The 23536-nt window shown below is 39.9% G+C and overlaps 1 protein-coding gene across 2 annotated transcripts in view; it reads right to left on the bottom strand.

Annotated features, from left to right (window-relative positions):
• Window positions 1-13313, bottom strand: part of PGR (progesterone receptor) — a 115515-nt gene extending 102202 nt beyond the window's left edge. The window contains exons 1-2 of one of the 2 annotated variants that reach the window (XM_040257872.1): window positions 11612-13313; window positions 10277-10428 (exon numbers count right to left, since the gene is read on the bottom strand). In XM_040257872.1, the coding sequence (XP_040113806.1) occupies window positions 10277-10428; window positions 11612-13182 (1723 nt within the window). In that variant the 5' untranslated portion in view covers window positions 13183-13313. The remainder of the gene's footprint in view (window positions 1-10276; window positions 10429-11611) is intronic. The other variant, XM_040257873.1, reaches the window with a different exon arrangement.
• Window positions 13314-23536: the final 10223 nt, after the last annotated feature.

The raw sequence follows: 23536 nt of genomic DNA, 5'->3' as shown, positions 1-23536 counted from the left end.
AGATATTTCATGCAAATGGGGAACAAAAGAAAGCAGAAGTAGCAATACTCATATCAGATAAAATAGACTTTGAAACAAACATCATGAAAAGAGATAAAGAAGGACACTACATAATGATCAAAGGATCAATCCAAGAAGAAGATACAACAATTATAAATATATATGCACCCAACATAGAAGCACTGCAATATGTAAGGCAAATGCTAACAAGTATGAAAGGGGAAATTAACAATAACATAATTACAGTGGGAGACTTTAATACCCCACTCACACCATCAACCAAACAGAAAATTAGCAAGGAAACACAAACTTTAAATGATACAATGGACCAGTTAGACCTAATTGATATCCAGGACATTTCACCCCCAAAACAATGAATTTCACTTTTTTCTCAAGTACACATGGAATATTCTCCAGGATAGATCATATCCTGGGCCATAAATCTAGCCTTGGTAAATTCAAAACAAGTGAAATCAGTCCAAGCATCTTTTCTGATCACAATGCAATAAGATTAGATATCAACTGCATGAAAAAAAAAAAAACACGATTAAAAATACAAACATACAGAGGCTAAACAACATGCTTATAAATAACCAACAATCACAGACCAAATCAAAAAAGAAATAAAAATATGCATAGAAACAAATGAAAATGCAAACACAACCACCCAAACCCTGTGGGATTCAATAAAAGCAGTGCTAAGAGGAAAGTTCATAGGAATACAGGCTTACCTCAGGAAACAAGAGAAAAATCAACTAAATAACCTAACTTTACTCCTAAAGCAAGGAAGAAATGAAGAACCCCAGGGTTAGTAGAAGGAAAGAAATCATAAAAATTAGGGCAGAAATAAATGAAAAAGAAACAAAGGAGACCATAGCAAAAATCAACAAAACTAACAGCTGGTTCTTTGAGGAGATAAATAAAATACAAAAACCATTAGCCAGACTAATAAGAAAAAAAGGGAGAAGAATCAAATCAACAAAATTAGAAATGAAAATGGAGAAATCACAACAGACAACACAGAAATACAAAGGATCATAAAAGACTATTATCAGCAACTATATGCCAATAAAATGGACAACTTGGAAGAAATGGACGAATTCTTAGATAAGTATAATCTTACAAAACTGAACCAGGAAGACATATAAAATATTAACAGACCCATCAGAAGCACAGAAATCAAAACTGTGATAAAAAATCTTCCAACAAACAAAAGCACAGGATCAGATGGCTTCATGGGTGAATTCTACCAAAAATTTAGAGAAGAGCTAACAACTATCCTCAAACTGTTCCAGAAAATTGCAGATGAAGGTAAACTGCCAAACTCATTCTACGTGGCCACCATCACCCTAATATCAAAACTAGACAAAGAAGCCACAAAAAAGAAAACAAAAGCCAGTATCACTGATGAACATACATGCAAAAATCCTCAACAAAATTCTAGCAAACAGAATCCAACAACATAGTAAACAGATTATACATCATGACCAAGTGGACTTTATCTCAGAGATGCAAGGATTCTTCAATATTTGCAAACCAATCAATGTGATATACCACATTAACAAACAGAAAGATAAAATTATATGATTATCTCAACAGATGCAGAGAAAGCCTTTGACAAAATTCAACATCCATTTATGATAAAAACTCTCCAGAAAGCAGGCACAGAAGGAACATACGTCAACATAATAAAAGCCATATATGATAAACCCAGAGCAAACTTTATCCTCAATGGTGAAAAACTAAAAGCATTTCCCCTGAAGTCAAGAATAATACAAGGGTGCCCACTCTCACCACTACTATTCAACATAGTTTCAGAAGTTTTTGCCACAGCAATCAGAGAAGAAAAAGAAATAAAAGGAATCCAGATTGGAAAGGAAGAAGTAAAACTCATTGTTTGCAGATGACATGATCCTCTACTTAGAAAACTCTAAAGACACCACTAGAAAATTACTAGAGCTAATCAATCAGTGAATATAGTAAAGTTGCAGGATATAAAATTAATACACAGAAATCCCTTGTATTCTTATACACTAACAATCAGAAAACAGAAAGAGAAATTAAGGAAACAATCCCATTCACCATTGTAATGAAAATAATAAAATACTTAGGAATAAATCTACCTAAAGAAACAAAAGATCTATATATAGAAAACTATAAAACACTGATGAAAAAAATCAAAGATGACACAAATAGATGGAGAAATATACCATGTTAATGGATCAGAAAAATAATCAATAAAGTGAAAATGAGTATACTATCCAAAGCAATCTAAAGATTCAATGAAATCCCTATCAAGCTACCAACAGTATTTTTCGGAGAACTAGAACAAATAAGTTCACAATTGGTAAGGAAAAACAAAAAAAAAACCTCAAATAGCCAAAGCAATCCTGAGAAAAAGAATGGAACTGGAGGAATCAACCTGCCTGACTTCAGACTGTGCTTCAGACAGAAAGCTACAGTCATCAAGAGAGCATGGTACTGGCAAGGGACAGAAATATCGATCAATGGAACAAAATAGAAAGCCCAGAGATAAATCCATGCACCTATAGACACCTTATCTTTGACAAAGGAGGCAAGAATATACAGTGGATTAAAGACAATCTCTTTAACAAGTGGTGGTGGGAAAACTGGTCAACCACTTGTAAAAGAATGAAACTAGAACACTTTCTAACACCATACACAAAAATAAACTCAAAATGGATTAAAGATCTAAACATAAGACCAGGAATTATAAAACTCCTAGAGGAGAGCATAGGCAAAACACTCTCTGACATAAACCACAGCAGAAGCCTCTCTGACCCAACTCCCAGAATATTGGAAATAGAAGCAAAAATAAACAAATGGGACATAATTAAACTTAAAAGCTTTTGCACAATGAAGGAAACTATAAGCAAAGTAAAAAGTCAGCCTTCAGAATGGGAGAAAATAATAGCAAATGAAGCAACTGACAAAGAATTAATCTCAAAAATATACAAGCAGCTCATGCAGCTCAATACCAGAAAAATAAATGACCCAATCAAAAAATGGGCCAAAGAACTAAATAGACCTTTCTCCACAGAAGACATACAGATGGTAACAAACACATGAAAAGAGGCTCAACATCACTAATTATCAGAGAAATGCAAATCAAAACCACAATGAGGTACCATCAAACACCAGTCAGAATGGCTGCTATCAAAAAATCTACAAACAATAAATGCTGGAGAAGGAGCAGAGAAAAGGGAACTCTCTTACCCTATTAGTGGGAGTGCAAACTAGTACTGCCACTACAGAGAACAGTATGGAGATTCCTTAAAAAAACTGGAAATAGAACTGCCATACGGCCCAGCAATCCCACTGCTGGGCATACACACCAAGGAAACCAGAATTGAAAGAGACACGTGTACCCCAATGTTCATCACAGCACTGTTTATAATAGCCAGGACATGGAAGCAACCTAGATGCCCATCAGCAGATGAATGGATAAGAAAGCGGTGGTACATACACACAATGGAATATTACTCAGCTATTAAAAAGAATGCATTTGAATCATTTGTAAAGAGGTGGATAAAATTGGAGCCTAATATACAGAGTGAAGTAAGCCAGAAAGAAAAACACCAATACAGTATACTAACGCATATATATGGAATTTAGAAGGATGGTGATGATGACCCTGTATGCGAGACAGCAAAAGAGACACAGATGGATAGTCTTTTGGACTCTGTGGAAGACAGTGAGGGTGGGATGGTTTGGGAGAATGGCACTGAAACATGTATATTACCATATGTGAAATAGATCACCAGTCCAGGTTTGATGCATGAGACAGGGTGCTGGGGGCTGGTGCACTGGGATGACCCTGAGGGATGGGATGGGGAGGCAAGTGGGAGGGAGGGTTCAGGGTGGGGAACACATGTACACCCATGGCTGATTCATGTTAATGTATGGCAAAACCCCTACAGTATTATAGACTAATTAGCCCCCAATTAAAATGAATAAATCAATTTAAAAAATAATAGAGAAATGGTACTACAATAGAAAAAAGACACTCTTTACAAATAGTACTAGAACAACCCTGGACATCCATATGCAAAAAAATCAATCTTGACACAGACATTACACCCTTCACAAATCTACTCAGAATGGATCAGAGAACTAAACATAAAATTCCAAACTATAAAACTACTAAAAGATAACCTAGGAGAAAATCCACATGACCTTGAGTTTGATGACATTTTTCAGATATAATACCAGAGTCATAATCCATGAAAGAAAGAACTGAGAAACCATATTTCATTAAAAATGAATTTGTCTACCATGTAAAAGACACTACCAAAAGAACAAAAAGACAGAGTGGGAGAAAATATTTGCAAAATACCTATTGGATAAAGGTCTCTTATCCAAAAAACAAACAAAAACAATCCACAAAAAACCCTTTAAAACTCAACAGAAAAAAAAAAAAACACAACTAAAAAATGGGCCAAAAACTATAATAAACACATCACCAAGGAAGATATATACGTCAAATAAGCATATGAAAATATACTTCACATAATATGTCATCAGGGAAATTTAAGTCAAAACAACAATGAGCTAGCACTACATGCCTGTTAGAATGGAGAACATCTGAAGCACTAGAAACACAAATGCTGGCAAGGACATGGAATAAGACAAACTCTAGATTATTGCCAGTGGGAATGTAAAATGATACAGCCTCTTTGGATGACAATTTTGTGGTTTCTTCTAAAACTAAACATACTCTTACCATACAACCAAGCCACTGCACTCCTTGGTATTTGCCCTGCTGCTGTTGTTTAATTGCTAAGTCATGTCCAAGTCTTTTGCGACCCCTTGGACTGAAGCCTGCCAGACTCCCCCAGCCATTTCCTTCTCCAGGGGATCTTTCTGATCCAGGGATCGAACCCACAACTTCTGCTTTGGTAGGCGAGTTCTACACCACTGAGCCACCAAGAAAGTCTGGTATTTGCCCTGAGGAGTTGAAAACTGATGTTCACACAAATACTTGCAGACAAATCTTTAGAGCAGCTTTATTCATAACTGCCAAAACCTGGAAGCAACCAAGGTGTCCTTCAGTAGATCAATGAATAAATAAACTGTGGTATATTCAGACAACGGAATGTTATTCAGCACTAAAAAGAAATGAGGCTTTCACATGGAGGAAGCTTCAGTGCATATTGCTAAGGGAAAAAGCTAATTTGAAAAGGCTTCCTACTGTATGATTCCAACTATATGACATTCTGGAAAAGGCAAAACTATGGGGACAATATAAATATTAGTGGTTGACAGGAGTTGGGGATGAGAAAGGGATGAACAGAAGATCACAGAGGATTTGGGCAGGCAGTGAAAATACTCTGTATGAAACTCTAACCATGGATATATGTCATCATACATTTGTCCAGATCCACTCAATGGTACAAAACCAAGAGTGAGCCCTAATGTAAACTATGGATTTTTGGTGATTAGGATGTGTTGACGTAGATTCATCAGTTGCAACAAACATACTACTCTGGTGGAGAATTTTGATAATAAGAGAAGCTATGCACGTGCACTCACAGGAGGTACATAGGGAATCTCTGTACTAGCCTCTCAATTTTGCTATAAACCTAAAATTGCTCTTAAAAATAAGCTTTCACAAATTTGAATGTTCATCATTTCTGCTTTAGAAGTCATACCACAGAGAATGATGCTAGCACGTCAGTTTTCATTTTTAGACTATGACACCAACTCCATTCAACTTCAGAAAGAAATATGCTATTCTTAAAAATACTTCATTTCTGTTCTGTTTCCTCTGTGGTCTGCTTATGATGTACTCAGATGCTCAGTTGTGTCTGACTTTTTGTGACCCCATGGATTGCAGCCTGCAAGCCTCCTCTATCCATGGGACTCTACTGGCAAGAATACTGGAGTGGGTTGCCGTTTCCTCCTCCAGGGGATCTTCCCAACCGAGAGATGGAACCCACGTCTCTTATGTCTCCTGCATTGGCAGGTGAATTCTTCACCACCAGGACCACCTGGGAAGACTGCTTATGAGGGTGTCTTTCTAATTCTAAAGACTTCCCCACCATCCCCAGCATCTGTCAGATGGGTCAAGTGACTAGTTGTCCAGGCATAACTCGTTAATATATAATATATAACTTGTTAAATGCATACTAACTGATAGAATGTCCCTTTCTTCTACTACACTAAAAACTCCACTAGTGCTACAACCAGTTAGGTCTGTCCTGTTTTACTTTTCAACCAGCACCTAGTATAGTCCCCAGCATACAGCAGGTGCTCAACAAACATTTGGTTAATTAATGCAAAAAAAAAATCTAGCTGAACATAGAGCATGTTATGCTAAATGAAATAAGCCAGACAGAGACAAATACCACAGATATCATTACATGTGGAATTTTTAAAAAAAAGTTGAATTTATAGAAACACAGAACAGAGAAGTGGTTACCAGGGGCTGGAGGGTGGGGGGAAATAGGGAGAGACTGGTAAAAGGATATAAACCTTCAGGTATAAGGTGAATAAGGTCTGAGGATCTAATGTGTAATGCTGTGACTACAATTGATAACATTGTATAACATTATATAACTGAAATTTGCCAAGAGAGTAGAACTTAAATGTCCTTGCCACAAAGAAAGGCAAATACGTGAGGTATGTTAAAAAATTTGATGGGGAGGAATTCTTTCACCATGAACCTGTAATATCAAATCATTACAGGGTATACTTTAAATATCTCACAATTTTATTTGTCATTTATACCTTAATCTTAGAAAAATGAGGCATAATGTAATATAATTAAAAATCCATCAACATCTACTTAACCTCGTATCTTCTAAACACTATGTTTCAACTGTAATAACAATATTTCCTAACTCTATTCCATCAAATGTATTCACTACAAATGCTGTCACAGTATAAAATATGCAAACAATAAAAGCTTGGCATCATTTGTTATGACTGGTTCGTTTAGCAAACAATTACACACTGAATGTTTAGTATTCCTAGCATTGAGCGAATCACAGTGCATACTGAGGTAAGCCAGTGAGAAATTATCTTTTCCTTCTTAATACAGGCCTCCATTTATAGGACTGGCAGGTCACTATGACTTCTCCTTGAAAGGCATTAAGGCAATTTCTAACCACTTCCTGGTTCACGCCAAGTATTAGTAAAGGAATGCAATGGGCTATTCAAGCAACTATTTTTTGGCTAATATTTTCTTTCTTTTTTCTTTTCAGCTTAAGAGGTCATTTCTCTCCTCTGCATACTCCTATTTCCTGAGGGATGTCTTTTTTCTCTGCTTCTTCTCTTTTCTGTTTCATACCAAGAGAAATCCAGTTTTCCTGAGTAACTTCTCCATACACATTATGGTCTCCCACTTCTAACTTGGAGGAGGGGTGGGGAAACTGGCTCTTGGCTCCTGAATGTGTCTTTTCACTGGAGCCCTAAATGTGGTGTTAGTATTATCCATCCATTTACATTACACACTTTCAATCACCCTTGATATTGCATTCTCCATTAGGATTCCCTTCTACCTTCTTAGATGTTTTCTCTTTTGGCTCATATTTTTCCTTCCAACCCGCTATTGTTTCTTTGTGAAGCTGAAACTGAATTTCCTATTATGAGAAAGTGTAGTGGTGGAAGGCATAGATTCTGGGGTCAAACACCTTGGATTTGAATCCTATTCCACTGCTTCTTGTGATTTAAGGCAATTTACAAAGGCAGTTTCCTCATTTATTAACTGAAAGTGATGATAATGTCTACACTATATGGCTTAAAAAGGGTCAAGACCAATACAACATTAAAATAGTCACAGGCACATAGAAAGCACTCCTGAAGGCCATTATCATCATTATCTTTGGTATTTAATATTCATATTGTTGACTATGACATTCAATTTCTGGACATACTGGCATCCACACATAGTTCTACCTTGAAGTTGTTCATCACACAGCCCTATTTTACTCTAAGATTTCAAACTGGGTATTTCTCTTCAATTACAAATATTCTTCTACTCATCTTTCTCACTCTTGAAAACTCAAAGAACCTTCTATTTTCTTGCCTTAAATGACTGATTCAAGCAAACACTGGCAACCAAACTTGTTAACCTTTAACTGTAATAATTTCCTAATATGGATCTTCAAGTCTTAGTCTAATCTTAATCTCATCAGTTTTCCTTGAATATATACACTTTACAAGCTCTTCTCAATGTCCAGAGATCACTAATATTACTTGTCATTTAACAGCCAAATGATTTTTCAACTTTTATCTTGAGCTCCTCTTCGTAAACAATGTTGAATAAAGGTACTTCATTTCAGTTACTCAAAATTAAAACAGAACCATGCCAACAGTAGTGGTCCAACAAATGCTTTGTCATTGCAAATTTGGGAAGACATCTTTTATGTTTAGGATGCTATTCTGATAATAATGATGTGAAAACATTTATATTTTAATTAGAGTATTCTTGGTCCTATACGCACTTTTGAAGTAACTTTCAAGAATTAAGTAGCATCTGTCATATGCCTACTTTTGCATACCACCTCTGATTTATAAGCATTACAATGAAAGAAAATCTAACCTATGTTGACTAACAATCAGCTACCAATTAACTGTATGCTCTTTAGAAACTTAGATGCGTGTCTTTAGGACTTCTATATCTGTAGAAAGAGAGAGTTGGGCTAGAATAAACTGGCTTTTGGGGGACTCCAACAGGGTCATTCACTTAAGAATTAGACTAATCAAAAATAAAGAATTAAACTAATAAAACTGTAAGTATAAAGAAAATCACATTAATGCAGAGGAGAATGTTCAGGAAACCAGGATCAAAGTCAGATGGGAACAGTAACTTCAATTATCCACTGGAGAAGCAACTCTTCCACATACACAAAGGGCTTCAAACAGTAACTATGAGTAAATGACATCAGTGGAAAGTTAAGACTACCCTCAGCTGTCCCATTTTCTCACATGGCCTCTTGCCACAGCACCTCAACTAATTTAAAATGCAATTAAAGCCCCCTGAAGTTTAATACATATGCTCAACATCAGTTAAATACATCCATCCTTCGTGAGAAACAATCAAATTCTAAAAATCCGCAAGAGCAATTACATTTTTTGAAGTATTAATTTCAGTAGGAGGGGTACATATACCATTAATAGATGAGAATCATTTTCACTAAAAGGGCATAGTAGTTATGAAGAATTATATCTTAGCAATCTATAGGGATAGTGAATTTTTTTGTTAAACATCTTTTGGGTTAATATTCTTTTAGGGTAAATGTGTATTAAATACACATCAACTCCTTTGAATGCTCCCTTAAGGTAAAAATTCTCCACTCCCTCCTTTCCTACTTATATGTAGAGGACTTTTGAAATCAGAAAACTCACAAACAGGAAGCAAAAAAGTAGACATTCAAATCTTTGGTTCCTTGTTTAGGTGTGATCTCAGAACTCCAGAGACAAGCATAATCTCATGTCCACTTGTTATAAAATACACTTATTGCTAGAATTCAAGTGTGAAATGATGTCTAAGTGTATTTCTAGCTTCAAATATAAATGTGCTTGGCGGCTTAGAATTTAGTGTAGATAGAAAGGATTAAAACATATTTTATAAAAGTTCAAATATGAAATACATTATGCAAATCAATCTAAAATCATTAGGCAAATAAGTAATTTAGATGATTTTAAAAATATGAAAGCCTTAGTTAAAGCAAAATATTTCTACAGAAATTAAATTACTGTGGAGTCCAAATTTTTCTTTTGCTTTAAATTGCTTGCACTAAACAAAAAGGGAACTTTAAACATTTTTTTCTATAATTACCATTATATAATTATTATATAAATATCATGCATAGGGAAAGGACATAATTATGAAGAAAACTGGTAACTGTTTAATATATATGTACATATATAATTTTGATGACTTCTACCATTTTACTTTTGGAAGAAAATTTTAATTTAGTGTTATCTTACATATAATATATGTGATAGAAATATAAAAATTCAATCAGAACAAAGTTGTTTCTCTAAAGTTAATGAACAATGTTAGCATGTTCCAAGATTCATATGCTTTGTCTAATATTAAAAGTGTTAGTCAAATATTATGCAATTATAATATCCAACCACATTCAATACAGATTATTATAAATAAAAATATATTGTTAAAATATCATCATATATTTTTAGTTATATGGAAATACCATAATTTCTTAGAAGAAGCAAGGGCTAATTAAGATCCGTAAAATATTAGATGGTGTCCATTTACAATCAAACCAACAAGAAAGGAGCCTACCTTCCATTGCCCTTTTAAAGAAGACCTTACAGCTTCCACAGGTGAGGACACCATAATGACAGCCTGATGCTTCATCCCCACAGATTAAACAAATCTTCTGAGGTAATGACTCAAAGCTGTACTGTGGGCTCTGGCTGGCTTCTGAATCCGGCCTTGAAACGCAAAACAAAGTACTCAATTTATTTTTAGGTGCACTACTATCTAATACCAAAGTTTCCTTAACCCAGAATAGATAGCGTGAAAAGGTTTTTAAAAATTACAGCCATATATAAATACAGATCTGAAAAACATAGTAAACTGAACTTGATATACTACCTGTTACTGGATTCATCAGACTTGCAAGTTATTAGACTCTCATCAGGAGTACCAACCAATATTAAATAATTAATATTTAATTTTATGTTCAGTAAAAAAAAATTCCTGCAAAACTCACTACAGAGAATCAATTTAGTCTTTTGACAAATGTTATAACCTTGTTGCACGGTGGGAAACAATAAATGTTGTTTTGCTCTAAAAGTACAATCATTCTAAAAAGTCATCTCTGCAATTAAACAAGTACCTGTGTTTGTCTTTTTAAAGCATTGTTCAATATATTGACGCTGTTTTGACTATTCACAATATAAGATTCCAAATCCAGAGCACGTTCTTTTTTCTTTAAAATTCCATAACTCTCGTATGTAAATTAAAACGGTTTTCAAAACTTGTATGCTAAAAGTAGCAGCGAACTTGAAACAATACTAGCGTACAGTGCACTGCAGTGATAGATGTTTAAAGCCAGACCGTAAACATATTACACACAAATTAATTTCAATCTAGAGATTCGGGTGAAAATGAAGCGCTAAGTGTCCAGACCCCTAAGATGGTTCTGCTTTGGGTTCTGGCCGGGCACCCAGCGCCACCCCGCCCGGGAGAACGATGCGTTACCATCTCCTCTCCGGAACGCACGTTCTCGGTAACTGTCCTTCTAGGAAGAAAAGCATTTTATAAAACCCCGGACTCGCCGCACCCTTTTGGCTCCGCGGGGCTACGGCGGACCCAGAGTGACGCTGCACTTTTAGAACTCACGGCTGGTTCGCCTTGGGACTGCACAGATCTGGAAAGTTTAGAAACATTGTCGGAGAGGCCCACTCCAGAAACAGCATAATCTGGGCCCCCGCGGTGCCTCCCCGCCAAAAAAAAAAAAAATAAATAAATGAGAAGAGGTGAGGAAAAGGAAGCCAAGCTGCGCTGCGCCCCGCCCCGGCCACCCACCCCTGGCGGCCACTCTGGGGAGCCGGGCGCGGGGGGCCGGGGGCGGCCGGACCGGGGTCCTCGCGCGCCGCGCGGAGCCCTCACCTCAGGTAGTTGAGATAGGGCTGGTAGACCTGCGGCAGGCCCTCCTTGAGCACCGCGGCCTGGTAGCCGAGCTGGGGGAGCCCGTTGAGGCCGAGCGGCGGGTAGAGTGCAGGGGTGGCCCCGGCGGCGGCGGCGGACGAGGTGGACGGCAGGTCCCGCGGCAGGAGGCAGGCGCCCGCGGCCGGAGCCTTGCAGGGCGGCGGCGCGAACTGGCCCGGCTGGGGCGGCGCGCCCTCCGCCTTGTACAGGACGCACTCTAGGGCGGACCCCGACGCGGCCGCGGACGAGCCTGGGGCCCCCGTGGCGGCCGCGGGCACCGCCACCTCCCCCGGCCTGGACGGCGGCGCCAGCGGGAAGTCGGCGAAGATGGCGGGGCTGGCCCCCGCCAGCAGGTAGGGCCGCGGGGAGCGCGCGGCGGCCTCGGCGCCCCCCTCCTCCTCCTCCTTGATCTTCAGGGCGGGCGGCTGCGGGTCCCCGTAGAGCGAGAACGCGTCGTCCTTGGGCTCGGCTTCGGGCTGGTACGCGCAGTCGGGGAAGTCGCCAGGCGCGCCCGGGGCGGCCGAGGCGGAGGGCGAGCCCCGCGACGGGGCGAAGGCGCTGGCGGCCCCGCAGTCATAGCTGTCGCCCTCCAGCAGCTGCCGGGTGCGGGCGGCCAGGAAGGCAGAGTTGAGCGGCAGGATGGGCACGTGGATGAAGTCCATCACCGCGGTGGCCACCGGGGCGCGCCCGGGCGCGGCGGGCGCGTCATGCTCCGTCGGGGCGGCCCTGGGCGCTGAGAAGCGGGCATCTTCTTTGGGCACCGGGGCGACGCCTCCCGCGGCGGTCCCAGGAGCGCTGATCGCGTCTCCTCCCGCGGGCCGGGCTTTGCCCTTCAGGGGCGGCCCCGAGGAGCCCTCGGGATCCGAGTCGTCCTCCTCCAGCTCCACCACCGCGGGCTGCGGAGACGGCCTCCGCGCGGGCGCGGGCCAGGGGTGGCTCGAGGCCGTCGGGGCCAGCAGCTGCCGGCACGGCGCCAGGCCCCGGGGCAGCACCTTCTGGCCGGCGGCCACCCCGGGGGTGTCGCCAGCCTTGCTCTCCGGGCGGCTCATGAGTGTAGGCAGGACCCCCTGGGCGGCGGGCACAGCCCGGGCGTCTTGGGCAAGCTCAGGGCCAAAGAGGCACCAAGGGCTGGGGCCCTCGCAGACGGCGGGGCTGGCGGGGCTCCGCTCAGGGCCCGGGGGCGCCAGCAGGGTGTCCAGGACGCTGTCCAGCAACCCGCCGTCCTTCTCTGGGGGTCTCACAGCAGCGCCCTCTGCGGCTTCCCCTCTGGAATACGCCCCCTCCACGTCTGCCAGCGACTCTGAGTCCAGAGTCTTCCCGTCCAGGTCCTGAGCTTGGCAGGGCCGAGGGAAGATCAGCCCGTCCAGGGAGAGGGGGAGGCCCGAGGCTGTGGGCGTCGGGCCCGAGGCCTCGCCCGCCTGGAAGGAGCCCGCGTCTGGGCGTCCCCGCAGAGGGGCTCCGACCTGGGTGGGCGAGGGCGCTGTGCCTGCCACGTGGGCAGCGCGGGGACCCTTCGCCTTCAGCTCAGTCATGACGCCCTGGGCTCCCCTTTTCTCCTCCCCTGTCTCTGGGGAGGGGGGATAGCGGGAGGACCAGGGGGCGTCAGGAGGCTCGGGGCCGCGGGAGGAGAGAACCGGAGTTGAATTTGGCTGGAGCGGACGGCGGAGAGGGGGGTCAACTCTCCACCTCCTGGGTGGGAAGGGGGCGGCCCTGATGGGCCTCCGCCCTCGCCCCGGGTCCGCAGGTGGTGGTGGGGGGATGGTGGGTGGCAGTCACTCTGTCCCTGAGGCAGGTGGGGAGAACAGGCGATGGCGGTTGTGGGGATCCCGTAGAGCTCTCCAGGGGTGTTCCCCGTCTTCCGTCTGCGGACAGGCGACGCAGAGTACTCACAAACCGCGGGGCGCACCCCAGGGGCGGCGGCTTCGCAAGCACTGGACAGCGGCTGTGGCTCTCGACTTTTCCGCCCGCTCCAGCGCCGGGATGCTCCCGGTCCCGGGCTGCGGTCCCCGTCCCTTGCCCCGGACACCCCGGGGCTGCATCGGCCTCTCAGCGCAGCCCATCCTCAGGAGCAGCGCCGTCTCTGCCGGCTCCCGGTCGCTCGCCACGAGCATCTCCGTGATGCTCACATCTCTTGGCAGTCCGGGAGCACGGAGAGCCGGGAGCTGCGGGGTCCACTGCGATGCCACGTGAAGCGAAGCCTCGCGGAGCACGCTGCTCGCGCAGCGGACCCTCGCACGCTCAGGTACTACGAGGCTTCACTAGCAGACCCGCCCCCCGGCTTTCCCGGCACCCCGCCTCCCCGGCGGGAGGCCCCGCCTACGGCCCCGCCCCGCCCCGCGGAGGGACCAGATCTGAAATTCCAAGTGTCAGCCCGAATTAACAGGTACTGTGGGATGAGCTGCATAGGCACATTCGATTTTGTAAAGCCAACTCAGTGCCACTACCAGGCTAACTGTAAAAGTGAATGGATTCTATCAGAAGCTGAATTCTCAGCATTTCAGATTTGGAAAGATTTTACACAGAGAATGATATTTGGCTACGTGTATTTTGTGTTTTTAGAATAAATATATCGAGGATGATTCTAAATAAAACATGAGAGAGATTTTTCTCTCTTATGACTTCCATAAAAGTGAGTGCTTTCAAATGTCTCTGGCTGCAGCCAACATGTCCTCTAGTCCTCTTGAACCGTCCTCAATGTGACAGAGAAATTTGGGAGCAGGAGATAGCTGAGAACACTAATTTACCTATACAAGAAGTCTGGATGTTGTATGTTTACACTTTGATTTGTCCTAAGGAGTGCTTCCCATTTTTTAATAAATAGCCCTTTAAGGAAAGTTTCCTTTAGCTTCAGTTTCCATCCTGTGCTACATCATCAATTCCTCAATAGAGATGTTGAATACTACTTTTTCTCCCCTCAGCATTCTTATTCTTAAAAATAATCTTTGAATTTTTAAAGCAAATCACCTCTTCCTGAAGATGTAGGGAGAAGGGGAGTAGTGCAATGCATTTGAGATACAGGGTTATAAGCTAATAAATCAGTCTCTGTGCTGAACCCAAGACCGCTGGGTATCCTGACATCTCTTAAGATACCATGTTCAAAAGTGAATTAATCATTTGGAAAATTCCTCGAGTTCTATCTGTGTTGATGACCCACTGGTTTTCTCAGCCTGGTATAGAGAATACAGTGGAAGACTCCTGGGCGGGCAGAGCTGATGGAGATAAGGAGCCTGGATCCCTGAACACTTGGGGAGTGTCTACATGAGAGAGAAGTAAATTTTATCATATTAGGTCACTGGGAATCAATCGTTTGGGCCATTAGCTTACTCTGATTGACTAGTTTTAAATATGAAGGAGTTAGGCAGGCAGACGGAGAAGGCAATGGCAACCCACTCCAGTACTCTTGCCTGGAAAATCCCATGGATGGAGGAGCCTGGTAGGCTGCAATCCATGGGGTCGCGAAGTCGGGCACGACTGAGCAACTTCACTTTCACTTTTCACTTTCATGCATTGGAGAAGGAAGTGGCAACCCACTCCAGTGTTCTTGCCTGGAGAATCCCAGAGACAGGGGAGCCTGGTGGGCTGCTGTCTATGGGGTCACACAGAGTCGGACACAACTGAAGTGACTTAGCAGCAGGCAGGCAGAGGAGGGCTGAAGAGAACTCCAGGAAGCAGATATAATATGTTCACAGGACATCAAATAGGAAGACATAATATGGGAATTGCAAGGAGTATGGAGACATGGGGTAAATTGGGGAATGGAAGAGGATAAGGCCAGAGAAGTGAACTAATTTATTATTATTAATACTGTTGTTGCTGTTTTTAGCTTTCCTTTTTCCAGTTTATTTTAAACTATTTAATGTGCTTTATTGGCTATAATTCACATACCATATGGTTCACCTGTCTTAAAGTGTACAATTCAGTGGTTCTAAGCTTATGCACAGTTGTGTAACTATCACTATTAATTTTAGAACATTTACATCACCCCTAAAAGAAACTCCATATTCATTAGCAGTCACTCCTCTTTTTCCCTTAAAACCTTTTCAACAGTCCACTGAATCTATTTTCCTTCTCTGCATTTGCCTATCCTCTATATTTCATATAAATAGAATCATACCATATGTGGTCTTTTACACTGGCTTCTTTCACATAGTGTGTGAAAGAAGGTTTCAAGGTTCAGTCACATGGTAGCATGTATCAGCACTTCACTCTTTTTTATTGCCAAGTAATATTTCATTCTATGAATAGACTTTGATTTACTATACTATGATTTGTGAATATGCTATGATTTGATTATCTGTTTAGAAGCCATTGGACATTTGGGCTGTTTCTGCTTGGAGGCTATTATGAATAAGGCTACTATTAACATTCATGTATGAGTTTTCATGTGAACATGTATTTTCATTTCTCTGGGTTATATACCAAGGATTAGAATTGCTAGGTAATATAGTAACTCTAGGTTTAACCTTTTGAACAATTGCAGACTGCTTTCCAAAGTGACTAGACATATTCTATTTCCACTGACAGTGTATAAAGGTTCCAATTTCTTCACTTTCTTGGAAATGGTTGTTACTGTCTTTTGTTATAGCTCTCATAGTGTGTGAGATGAAGAGGTATCTCACTGTGGTTTTGATTTACACTTGCCTGATGGTTAATGCCATAGAATCTGTAGATTTTGTAGAATCTGGATAGCACTGCCAGGTAGTCTTCTAAGACCTTTACATTAACTTAACTTGTTTAACCTTTCAACAGTTCCACAAAGTAGGTACTGTTATTTGCGTTACATAGTTGAGAAAACTGAAGCTCTCAGATTCCCAATATTATAAAGATAATAAGTAGCATAGCTATATTTGGCTCCAGGTGATCAAATGCCAGTATTCCTAGGAGTGTGATTTTTAAATAGCAGATGGCTCAGAATGGGGGTTCTAGGTTGCTATAGCCATAATGTTGGCACAAAGTCTCATTTTAAATGACACACTATATTTGGCTTAATTTTGATTGACTATAAAAATTCCCTCAAACCAGACATGTCTGACTAAGATATTTCCACGAGATTGAAATTCCTGAAGTAAGAAAACAGTAATAAAAATTCTCAACATGTCCTGAATCACCATTAGGTCCTGAAATTTGATGCTGTGTGATTAGCATTGTTGACAAAAGAATTCCTAAATATATGAATCTTTAAGTGAAACAAGCTCACTATTTAAATACGCTGGTTCAAAGTAGGACTACCAAATGATCAAGCAGTTCTGCTACTGGGTATTTATTTAAAAAATAAACACAAACACTAATTAGAAAAGATGCATATATCTGTATGTTCACTGCAACACTATTTACAGTAGCCAATATATGGAAGCAATCTAAGTGCTCATTAATAGATGTGATATAGATGTGATAAAGAAGATGTGATATATATTTAATATATAATGGAATATCACTCAACTGTAGAAAAGAATGGATTCTTGCCCTCTGCAACAACAAGGATGATCTGTGAGGGCATTATGTTACCTGAAATAAGTCAGACAAAGAAAGACAAATATTGTATGATTTCATTTAGATGTGTGGAACCTAGAAAACTAAAAAGCAAACATAACAAAATAGAAACAGAGTTATAGATACAGAGGTCAAACAGGTGGTTGCTAGAAGGAGGGGGATATTCGGGGTGGGGTGTGAAATAAATAGATGAGGGAGATTAGGTGAAAGAAAATACCAGTTGCAAAATAAATGAATCAGGGCTATGAAATGCACAGTGTGGGAAGTATAGTCACTAACTATATAATATCTTTGTATGGTGACATATCATAACTAGACTTATCATGATGGTCATTTTGAAATGTATAGAGATATTGAATCACCATATTGGGTAACAGGAATTAACATAGTGTTGTAAGTCAATTATACTTTTAAAACAAACAAACTCATATAAAAAGAGATCAGATTTGTGGGTACCAGAGGCAAGGGGAGGGGTTTAATTGAAAAATGCAGTAAAAAGGTACAAACTCCCAGTTATAAATAACCACTAAATGTACAATGTGATAAGTTTAATTAACAGTGCTTGTGTCATATATGAAAGTTGTTAAGAGAGTAAATCCTAAGAGTTCTCATCACAGGGAAAATTTTCTATTTCCTTAATATTATATCTATAAGATGATGGATATTTGCTGAACTTACTGTGATAATTATTTCATGATGGCTGTAACTCAAAGCATTATACTGTACACCTTAAACTTAATATAGTCCTGTATGTCAATTATATCTGAATAAAACTGAAAGAAAAAAGCTCAATGGTTAAATTCAGGTGTGATGGGGCTAACTCAAAATATTACTGCAGACTATTTTTTTTTAATACAGTTAGTTTAAGTCTAGAAGTTTTAAAATTGTTTAAGCAAGAAAAAGCCTTATTAAAATAAAATTGTCATATTATAAGCTGCTTATATTTAAAGTGTACATTTTGTTAAGCTTTACTGTAAGTATATACCTTTGAAGCCATCACCACAGAAAAAGATGATAATTATACTGTCTTCCTCTAGAAGTTTCCTCATACCACTTTTTAATCCCTTCCTTTTTTCTATCCCCTTCAATCTTTCTCACTCCTCATGAATCTATAGGCAACCACTAATCTGCTTTTTGTCACTATACATTAGTTTAAAAAATTTTATAATTGATTTATTAAATGTATTAAATTATATGCACATAGTTTTTTTCAGGACTAAGTATCTGATTTAATTTTTTAATTGACAGGCTTTTTAGAATAGCTTTACATTTACAGAGAAATTAAACAGATCATACAGAGTTTCCTTACATCCTCTGTGTAGTTTTTCTTATTGCCATTTTAATATGGTATATTTGTTACTTAATGAACTAATATTGCTATTAGGCTGGTGCAGAAGTCATTGTGATTTTGCATTGTTGAATTTTGCCATTTGATATTGGACTACATTCTTAAATGTGGTTATATTCTGCATCATTTTAATGTGGTGCATTTCTTGCTTTTTGTTTTTTTGCTGATGACTTATTGCTTGCTATTTATGTCATGTTTATTTTAGACTAGGGAAATGATGTTAGGCTTCCCTTTTGGCTCAGCTGGTAAAGAATCCACCTGCAATACAGGAGTCCTAGATTCGATCTCTGGGTTGGGAAGATCCCCTGGAGAAGGGAAAGGCTACCCAATCCAGTATTCTGGCCTGGAGAATTCCATGAGGTGAATAGTCCATGGGGTCGCAAAGAGTCAGACATGACTGAGCGACTTTCACTATCCCTAACGTTAGACAAAAAGCAAATTCGAGTAGTATTCTTATTCAATTTCAAAATGGGTCATAAAGCAGCAAAGACAACTCATAACATCAACAGCACATCAGCCAGGAACTGCTAATGAATGTACAGTGCGGTGGTGGCTCAAGAAGATTTGCAAAGGAGACAGAGCCTTGAAGAAGGGGAGCACAGTGACCAGTCATCGGAAGTTGACGGTGACCAATGAGAGGATCATTGACACCGATCCTCTTATAGTTACACAGGAAATTGCCAGACTTTCCATGGTCATTTGGCATTTGAAACAAATTGGAAAGGTGAAAAGCCCGATGAGTGGGTACCTCATGAACTGACTGCAAAATAAAAAAAAAAAAAATCCTTTTGTACTGTCTGTTGACTTCTCTTATTCTACATAACAACAAATCATCTCTCCATATCAAACAGTCAGGGACTACTGTTGGACTGAGCTCAGTGGTTGGACTGAGAAAAAGCTCCAAAGCACTTCCCAAAGGCAAACTTGCACCAAAAGAGTCCTGATCACTGTTTGGTGGTCTGCTGCCAGTCTGGTACAGTACAGCTTTCTGAATCCCAGCAGAACCGTTACCTCTGAGGAGTATGCTCAGCACATCGGTGAGGTGCACCAAAAGCTGCAGCGCCTGCGGCTGGTGTTGGTCAACAGAAGGGGCCCAATTTGGGGTTCCTTGGTGGCTCAGCAGTAAACAACCTGCCTGCGATGCAGGAGCCCTGGGTTTGATCCCTGGGTTGGGAAGATCCCCTGGAGGAGAGCATGGCAACCCACTCCAGGATTCTTGCCTGGACAGAGGAGCCTGGTGGGCTACATCCATGGGGTCGCAAAGAGTCAGACTGACTGAGCAACTAGGGACAGCACAGCATGTCACAGCACACAGGAGTTTTGCCTCATCCACCATATTTACCTGACCTCTTGCTAACTGACTACCACTTCTTCAAGCATCTCGATAACTTTTTGCAGGGAAAATGCTTCCCAAGAGTTCTATGAATCCCAAAGCGAGGATTTTTCTGCTACAGGAATAAACAGGCTTTTATTTCTCGTTGGCAAAAATGTGTCGAACATAATGGTTCCTATCTTGATTAATAAAGGTGTTACAGTGATTTAAAATTCACAATCCAAAATCGCAATTACATTTGCACCAACCTAATATTAGTTCCCTCCTTTAGGGTGGAGTATCTATATAACTTACTTGGAATTCTTCTGCATGGGAGATTTACCTCTTCTATCCCATTTACCAATTTATTCAGTGTTTTATTTATATCAGTATGAACTCAATGGGTATTTATTTTATACTTTGACTTACAATCTATTTTATTTTTATGCTCAAGTTGTTCCATCTTTGGACATTGGAAACTCATGTATGTATTTGTTCATGTGTGTGTCTGAGCAATTTCTTAATTTCTGGCATTTCAAAATGCACTTAGACTCAGTTCATCTGTTTACTGCCCCAGTCCTAGAATCAGCCATGTATTGGAAAATATTAGAAATTAGTATCTGAGTGCTAAGTGTGTTCTACATTTATTTTTGTTTCTTAGAATCTTATAACATGTGTTTTTTTCATCTAGTTTCTTTTACTCAGCATATTCAAGATTCACTTATATTGTAGTGTATCTCAAAAGCTCATTTTTTTTAATTGCTGAGTAGTAATCCATTGTATGGATATACCATATTTGTTTTTCAGTTTATATGTTGATAAGCATCTCATTTTTTTCCAGTTTTTAAGTATCACAGGCAAAGCTACTGTGAAAATGTATCTACAGATTTTTGTGTGGACATGTGTTTTACTTTCTCAAGGGTAGATATGCAGAAATGAAATGGCCAGATAAATTAATAGATGTACGTTTAACTACCATACAATTTCCAAAGTTGCCATACCATTTTACGTTCCCACCAGTAGTATATTACAGTTCTAATTCTTCTGTATCCCAGATAACAATTAATATGGCCAGTTTTAATTTTGACAATTCTATTAGATAACGTAGTGGTGTATCATTGTGGTTTTAACTGCATTTCCATAATGACTAATGATGTTTATCATCTTTTAATGTGCTTATTTGCCATCTGTGTATCTTCTTTACAGTGTCTTTAAAAATATTTGTTTGCTTTTTAAAAACTATTTCCTTATTGTTGAATTTTATGAGGACTTTATGAATTCTGATGTAAGTCCACTGTTATATATGCGATTTGAAAATATTTTCTCCTAACCTGTACCTTAAGTTCTCTTAGTATGTCCTTTAAAGAGCAGATGTTTTTAATATTGATAAAATCTAATTTATCAATTTACATTTTTATGAGTTTTGCTATTCTTGTCAGTGCCATAGTTAAAAATCTTCACCAAACTCAAGGTCACAAAAGTTTATTCCTGTATTTTCTTTTGGTTTTATAGTTTTTAGTTTTACACTTACATCTATGAATTATTTTAAGTTACTTTTTAATGTGGCATGAGGTGTAGATCAAAGTTTTCATTTTTGTTTTGTATACGAGTATTGTGTTGTTCCAGCATCATTTGCCTAAAAGAATATTCTCTCCCCACTTAATTGCCTTTATAATTTTATTGTACATCAGTTATTCATCTCTGTGGGGGTCTCTTTCCAGGTTCTGCATTTTTGTTTTCTCCTGTCTTGCAATCTTTATGTCAGTGACATACTGTCTTGATTGCTGTAGTTGTGTGATAGGTCTTAGACACTTGAAGCATTATACTGTTCCAGCTTTATTTCTTTTTCAAAATTGTTTCGATTGTTCTGGTTCCTTTGCATTTTCATCTAAATTTTAGAATCAGTTTAACAAATTCTACAAACAAGTCTGCTGCAATATTGATTGGGATTGAATTGAAATAGATCATTTTGGAGAGGAATTGATATCTCATCAACATTAAATTATCCATTTTCCAATGAAGGTGGTATTTCCAACATTAAATTATCCATTCTCCATTTCTTTAGGCCTAATTTCTCTCAGCAATATTTTGAAGATTTTGCTGTACAGATCTTTCACATTTTCGTCAGTTTTATCTCCAGTTATTACATTGTTTAATGTTATTATGAATGGTATCTATATAAATTTTCTAATGCCAAGAAATAAATGACCATAATTTATGTAATTAATAATAATAATAAGCCAAGTTAGTGGCTTAAGTATCACCCAGTGACTATCTGTTTCCACAGGTCAGGAATCTGAGCATGGGTTGGTTGAATCTGCTCCTCAGGGCTCACATGGCTTACCAGTGGGTCAGCCACGATCACATAATCATGAGAGGCTCAGCCTGCTCTTCCAGGTTCATTCAGGTAATAACAGAGTTTAGTTCCTTACAGCTTTCAGGCTCAGTGTGGCTTCCATCTTCTTTGCAGTTGGCAGGAGATTGTATTCAAGCTTTAAAAATATTTATTTATTTATTTATTTGGCAGAGTCAAATAAAGTTTGAAGCATGGGTGGACTCTCTGATTGTGGCACTGGGGCTCAGTTGCCTGACCAAGGATCAAACCCCCATCTCCTGAATTGGAAGACAGATTCTTAACCACTGGGTCCCTTTCTTCATGCTTTTTAAGGTCTTCTGCCTGATAAAGTCAGACCCACTAGATACTCTCCATTTTGATCAACTCAAAACAGAATGACTTGGGGATCTTAATTACATCAACAGATTTCCTTTTGCCAGAAATGTAACATAATCTTTGGAGTAAATCCATCATTTTGACCAATCTTACTCACATTCACTGGGACTAATTATACAAATCATGTACACTATGGGGAGAGAATTTTGGAGACCATTTTATAACTATGCTTAACTATTGTTTTATGTTTCTCATTTGTAGTATTTAGAAATACAGTTGATTTTTAAATTGAGGTGATGGATTGTGAATGTCCCTGGTGGTTTCCTGATTATATTGGGTAAAATATTCAGTCTTTCACCATTAAGTATGATGTTAGCTGCAGATTTTTTCATAGATTTCCTCTTATCAGATTCAGGATGTAAGCTTCTATTCCTATCTTTGCTGAGAGGTAATTAGGAGTAGATGTGCTTTCTTTTTGTCAGATGATCTATTTATTGAGATGATCCTTAAGGCTTTTCTTTATTAGTTTTTTAATATGGTGAATTACATAAATTGAGTTTTGATTGTTAAGCCGACCTTGTATTCCTGGGATAAACCTTAGTTAGTCATGATGTGATCCCTATATATTACCTTTCATTTGTTAAAAGCTTGGTAGAATTTTTAAAACTTGAGGGATATTGGTTGCTCTCTTAAACTGAAGAAAGTAATGAAAACCACTAGGCCATTCAGGTATGACCTAAATCAAATCCCTTATGATTATATGGTGGAAGTGACAAATAGATTCAAGGGATTAGATCTGATAGACAGAGTACCTGAAGAACTATGGACAGAGGTTGGTAACATTGTACAGGAGGCGGTGATCAAAACCATCCCCAAGAAAAAGAAATACAAAAAGGCAAAATAGTTGTCTGAGGAGGCCTTACAAATATCTGATAAATGAGGAGAAGTGAATGGCAAAGGAGAAAAGGAAAGATATACCCATCTGAAGGCAGAATTCCAAAGAATATCACGGAGAGACAGGAAAGCCTTCCTAAGTGATCATTGCAGAAAAAATAGAGGAAAACA

The sequence above is a fragment of the Oryx dammah genome, unplaced genomic scaffold, assembly GCF_014754425.2.
Source record: "Oryx dammah isolate SB20612 unplaced genomic scaffold, SCBI_Odam_1.1 HiC_scaffold_17, whole genome shotgun sequence".
Lineage (NCBI taxonomy): Eukaryota > Metazoa > Chordata > Mammalia > Artiodactyla > Bovidae > Oryx > Oryx dammah.
This window is presented reverse-complemented; position numbering and strand designations above follow the sequence as displayed.